This window comes from Berghia stephanieae, chromosome 15 (assembly GCF_034508935.2).
Source record: "Berghia stephanieae isolate SIO BIC M18660-M18661 chromosome 15, UCSD_Bste_1.3, whole genome shotgun sequence".
NCBI classification, from domain to species: Eukaryota; Metazoa; Mollusca; class Gastropoda; order Nudibranchia; family Aeolidiidae; genus Berghia; species Berghia stephanieae.
Genome location: NC_088374.1, coordinates 1,581,324 through 1,587,816, shown reverse-complemented (window position 1 = coordinate 1,587,816; position 6,493 = coordinate 1,581,324). Strand labels below are relative to the sequence as shown.

Sequence of the window (6,493 nt, the reverse complement as noted above, 5' to 3'; positions counted from 1 at the left end):
ATGGGATTAGAATATTATTCATTGGCTTGGTGTCCGTGTCAAGGTTTGGGGTTGTGAAAGATCAAATTGACTTTTTAAAAATTTTAACAAACATTGTAGGTTGAGAACAACTGGTAAACATTGAACATTATCACAATCATAAATTTTGACCTCAGACAAAGTTTCAGCAACATTGAATTGTATCCATCGCCGGTCTTTTATCAACATAAGAACAAAGCGTTTTTGCTTGGAATCATTTTTTTTTCTTTTTTTTTCTTTCTTTTCACCTTTTTATTGGATAATATTTTTTTTTTAATCTTACATTTCTATTCATGAATTATTCATTATTTCTATTTATTTTTAAATTCATTGTTCAATTCAATCTTCGTTATCCAACAAATGCAAAAATAACTATGAACACAATAGATATTTCCTTATATTTACCAATGAAGTTACAAATCAAGTACAATGATATTTGTAAGAATCTAATCAGTGTAGCAAATTGTCGTAAAATCAATGTACATCTTTTGGCAAAGTTGGTTTTATCTGTTGGTAGATGGTTGTATTTCTCTGAATAGATCTTCCTCTCACTGGCGTAAAGCTGCGTTAGGTGGTCATGAGAAGTTGCTGTTCCATCACTCTTTGATTGGGGAAGCAGATTCCAGTTGTCAGGGTGGTTCAGTTTAAACAGATATTTCCATATGGTTCATAACAAAAGGCTCTTGGATAGTAACAGTTGGGTCTCCTACCATCTTTCCTGGAGTGGTTGACGTTAAGGGTGTTACGCCATCAAATGACTGGAAACAGTCATATATGTCAAGTAATGAACCTTGTATGGAGTCATGAAATCATTCTTGCGAGAGATTTAAAAAAATGTGATGTAGTCAGATGGAGTGAAAATGTCACAATGTCTGAATTTTCGTCAACTGTCTGTCAATCGCTGCATGTATGGAGACTCACTCCATCTGATATGTCCTTTCTCTAAATACTTCTGTTCGACTGTGACGCATACTTCCTTGCAAAAAGCTCAACATTTTGACATCGTCTTGTTCCTATTTTGATAGTGCATCCATCGCTGTAGATTATTAAATTGTTGTAAATGTCAGCTATTCATTTTGCGCATAAGTAGTTGTAGAGACAACTACACAACTCGTTAGCGATAGACCTCCCTGTCAACTTAGTCCTATAGTAAAGTGCAGAGGCTTGAAACTATGGAGATAACAAAACAGTTGTAGATCCATTGAGATCAATCAAAATCTGTTGCTCGTTTAACTTTATCCTTTTCCTTTTCACTCCGAGCTGTCTCCCATTTTTATCGATGAGAATTCCATGCCATTTCATCAAGATTTCCACTTTCGTGTTTGACGCATTCGTCGCATTTGTCTTTTCTTGGCTTAAATAAAGCCATGTTATTCTTTTCAACAAGCTTCGTAAAACGGTCGACCAATAGCTGTGACGCCATCCTCGGAGCATTTATCTTTATACGCTTTGTAAATGGCCGTATAAGACCTGAATCGCGTTCCACGTACAATTTATATGTCGATTTCCGGAAATAGTGGAGGCATAGTTTTGATTTTTTTTCAAAACTTATCAACACAATGTGTTTTCTGTATCATGGCGTTGGGATCGCTTCTTTTCGTGGCTAGGCGTTGCATCTTTTAGGCACCAGCTCCGAATAGTCCAGTCAGTTAGTGAGAGTGTGTTCAAAAACATTTTTACATACTGATTTACCTCACTCCATTTAATTTTGAAAAAATATTTTAAAACTGATCTTCTCTTAGCAAAACTTTTCGTCGAGCGGATATCGACAAGTGTTTTGATAAAGACGCTATTTCTTTTTGTGCTTTTCTTCCCAATTCTGTAATTCATTCTAAAAGAAATTTAAAAAATACGTTGTCTGTCTTCCTCTGTTACTTCGTCCAATGGTTCACTATTCCATAACAATAACATCTTTCTTTCAATATCTTCGCTTCCTTTTCAACATATTTGCATTTTTTTGATGAATCGTATTTTCTTCCAACATAACATTTTCCGGCTGGTCTTCATTGCCTATCACCAGTATTATTACATTTAATTAGCCGATCAGTTGAGTTTACTATTTGGTCACCTGTCGTATCCAAGTGATTCGTGTTTGAAATGTCTCGTAGTGTCTCCACAACGTCTTCATTGTTAGGTCTATTTGAAGGAGTGACGTTGTTCTCTGTCTTCAATAGAATATTGATGGTGTCATGTGTTGGGAAGGTTGATATCATTTCTGAGTCGTATGGATTGTTTGATCCTAGAAATCAATAAGTAACTTTGACAATATGAAGCCTTTGGAATGATGATTATAATCAGTTTGGTACATATTTATCATCTAGCACCTGTAAGCATTTCTGCTTGTATTCTTTATGCACTTTGTATGCATTACGCAAAGACTTATAATCACATTTTAAAACCAGTTTCCTGAAGGAAAAAGACGTGTGCGGTTAAGATTAAAATACTTGAAATAGCTAGATCAATTTGTCTTCCAAGAATAAAACAAAACAAAAGAAACAGAAAAGAATAAAGCTGAAAGACTACACGTCTTCTATTATTTATGGAAAACAAATTGTCAATACCTTGATCAACAGTTTTATGTGAAGTGTTTGACCCAATGCTGTCCGTTAGTTTTTCATTTATTGTGTTGAGGAAGGTTTGTTGAGGTCGATCATTCTGGTCAGTTTGAGCTTGTATTTGAAAGTACTGTTTGAGGAACAAGAATACAAGCATTCTATCCAATAAAACCAGCATGTTATCGAATGGCTTCTTATCATAGTCATAATTTATCAAGGCAATGAAATAGATAATCAGAAAATTAAATTATGTAGGCAATTGATACATGATATTCGGAACTGTTTCACTAACGAACTGTTGTTATTTTTGACTTTTTCCTCAGAACTGAATCATTCATTTGTATAACAATGATACTATAAATCGTTCTTGATACTTTGAGATTATACATTTTAGATTGGTACATATATTTACCAAAATATCTCACTGCAACGAAACCATTTAACTAGTGTTTTATTTAAATGGGATTGATTGAAACATGTTTTATACCCTTTAATAGTATTGTCCGCCTCACCAGTGCAGCTGTTATGTGGTGTAGCCGGTATTGAATATAAATCAAGATCGATCTCTATCATGGCTGAGTTGGAGGTTTCAATCATTAATCTATTTAATGCAGGAGAAGGGCTGTCTGGCGAAGCTTTTCGTTTTGTCATCTCCACCATCATTCTTCCTCTTTGAAGAGGAAACGTGTTTGATTCTATATATTTTTTCTTGGATTCTTGGACTTTGAATCAGAGCGATATGCCTATGTAAACGCTTGTAGATGTGTCTTTTATAGTACTGCATCAATAACAAAAGTAGTAAAACAAATGAAGTGATGCGGTTATCGCTAAAACAAATCTTACCATGTTTTTGTGTGGTAGGAAGGGGTAGGGGTTAAAAGGTGGCACCATATCAGGATAACATCGACATGTCATAATGATGACGTCTACAATCATGCCATCGGCTGATTGTCATGATCACGTCATACACATCCACCTGTTATCCAATAAATTTCAAGGACAGAATCGTTTCATAATTCTCGACGGACGAGGAATTTTTTAAATAGTGATGGGGGGAGAACGGGTGGTCGGGGTAATTTTAAACTAAATCCCTTTTTTCGTACATTGTCTTTGCGATTACAAATGAAGCATCCGGGAAATAATGGGTTTCATTCCCGTTGGCAAAATGTCTTTAGAAATTAATTTTTCAGTAGCTGTGGTATTTATTGCTGCTCAAAATGATTATACTATTATAATATGCTAGGCCTATAGATGTCAATAAAACACTATAAATTATAAAACAAATTTTACAAGTTACAATTGTAAACACGAATGTTACCCGCCCTCTCAATACGGTGTACTGTCGGGATGAACGGGATCTCGAACTTAAATTTTGAAAATAAAAGCATGAGACAACAGAACTTAGACTATGTTTGCAATTCAAGAAATAGTATTTTCCCCACTATAATGAAAAGAAACGAACCCCAAGTTTGATATGTGTGGCTATAAAATCAACTTCTACCTTCATCCCGACATAATACCACTTGGAAACGATGGGTCACAATTTTATTAACCCACGAAAACTCGTTATCCATCATTTACAAGACGTATTTCGATCACTTTACAGAGGATAGCCCAGTACTTATTAACCCACGAAAACCCGTTATACATCATTTACAAGACGTATTTCGATCACTTTACAGAGGATAGCCCAGTACTTATTAACCCACGAAAACTCGTTATCCATCATTTACAAGACGTATTTCGATCACTTTACAGAGGATAGCCCAGTACTTATTAACCCACGAAAACTCGTGATACATCATTTACAAGACGTATTTCGATCACTTTACAGAGGATAGCCCAGTACTTATTAACCCACGAAAACCCGTTATACATCATTTACAAGACGTATTTCGATCACTTTACAGATGATAGCCCAGTACTTCTTCCTCTACCTTAAATCAACCAGACGATTCAAACTCTGAAACAATACTAGGTTTTATCATCTTGAAACAAAGATATAAGAGGGCGCAGTACTTATTGAATTATCTCTGAAGTTGTCATCAGAGTTTTGATCAGCGGATTGGCAAAAACGCTACTTCAGAGGTTTGATCAACGGACTACCGTTATACTTTTTTATCTACATTCAATCTCACCCTGTATCTTGTAAACTTTTATTTACAAATCGTAAATATCCTCCAATATCTCTAGTTTTTCATTAAAATCCTTCGATCTCCATGACCCCGATTGTAGAACTCCATCAGCATTGAATAACAAAATAGTAAAAATCGACTTCATATAGAAATCTGTTAATATCTCAACTTATACGTAGAACAAATGGTTTTGGCTCCAATAGTCCGTTTCATAATTCATATTCAAGCGTAGACATTTCATTTCCTCTAAAACTGTCTGCCATATGGTAATGGTGTTTTGTATGTCTATTCCATATAACCACGACCAAACAAACATGATTTCTACCCTTTGAAAATAACACAGACTGAGGATTTTGAATATTTGTGCTATTTGTAAAATGTTTGCGTTACTTATTTTAAATTTCAGATGTTTTACAGTATAATGTATTGATCTATAACGATCATTGTTTCAAAATCAGTGGCGTCAAGTTAAGTATGTCAATTTACACATTTGTGCAGTTAAGCCTTTTCATTCTGTGTCCCAAATCCAACCACTTGGATTGTTAATTCCGTCAAACAGTCACTCAAGTCTTGCTTCACGATTATACTGATTAAACACAATGCTTTTCACTGTCATAGTTTTACAGATTGCATTTCAAATTCATTGTCGAAAAACTAAGGAATGAAAAGTAAAATTTACGCCTCGGATTTTATGAATGAATCCATGTTTGACAAAAAATGAGTGGCGATCTGGCAAAACCCGTCAGATGTCGGATGATTTCGGATCAAATATTATTACAAACTCGTAAAGAGACAGTATGAATGTTGTAATTATTTCAATAAGGTTCGACGTTATTCACATTTGAAGGCAGGGAGTTAGAACACTTAGAAATAGAGAAGTTTACTATTAAATTTTAAAGACAAGACATTGTATCTGTATATGTTGCAGTTTGTCAGAAAAAAACTAGATTAATTAATCTTTAAAAATAAATAGTAAAATCATTTCTTAAGAATGAGTGAGGTGGAAATGACTATGAGCCTTTCGATCTCTGTCATCGAATTGAACGCCTCATCTCTTTCACAAGTTCGTGATTCAGGTCAACCATAGTTTTCTTTGGAAGCAATCTTTCTACAGTACCTGATTCTCCCCAATGGTGTTAAGATTCATTTGCTGATCTTCTAATCTCCTTAGATCTTGGTTGATCCGGACGGGTAGAGTTGTTACAGGTTTTCCCCTGAATGAGGTTCGACAGTTTTACTTTTTTAATTCTCGGTCATTGTATTATTGGCCGGAATTTCCGAATCTCGTCTCAGAATATGACCAAAAAGGCCCATCTCTGTTCCAAAATCCCAAGATTAATAATAAAAACTATAATCTAGCAATAATAATAATATAATCAGATAATGTTATTTCACATTTATTTGCTCGTATTACAAAACTATCCCGTTTGACATCCGACGGGTTTTGCCATATCAGCACAAAAATATTACAATATCGTGATATGTGTTCACAAAAAGTAGACATTGATGCAATTTGACATTGAGGCAACAATCCTGTCTGTATCATTGGTGAGGCAAGGTATTAGACGTACGTGAATTATGTGAATGTTTACGGTAGTAAAATGATTTTCATAAAACAAAATAATGTGAAATATTATCTTGTAACTTGCTGTACTGTAAACAGTTCTATCCATGAGAGTTTTCTTTTTTCTCGTAAATCTTGAGAGGATTTGTTGTTTTTTATTTTACGGGTATAAAATTTGGAATAAAAACGTATTTCATTCTTTGTGTGTCTATTGTAATAGC

At 34.5% G+C, this 6,493-nt stretch overlaps 1 protein-coding gene across 1 annotated transcript in view; it reads left to right on the top strand.

Moving 5' to 3' along the window:
* The first annotated feature begins 6,214 nt into the window (after positions 1–6,214).
* Positions 6,215–6,493, top strand: part of LOC144960737 (uncharacterized) — a 16,777-nt gene continuing 16,498 nt past the window's right edge. Inside the window, exon 1 of the mRNA XM_078894029.1 lies at positions 6,215–6,275. Within this exon, the coding sequence (XP_078750155.1) occupies positions 6,215–6,275 (61 nt within the window). The remainder of the gene's footprint in view (positions 6,276–6,493) is intronic.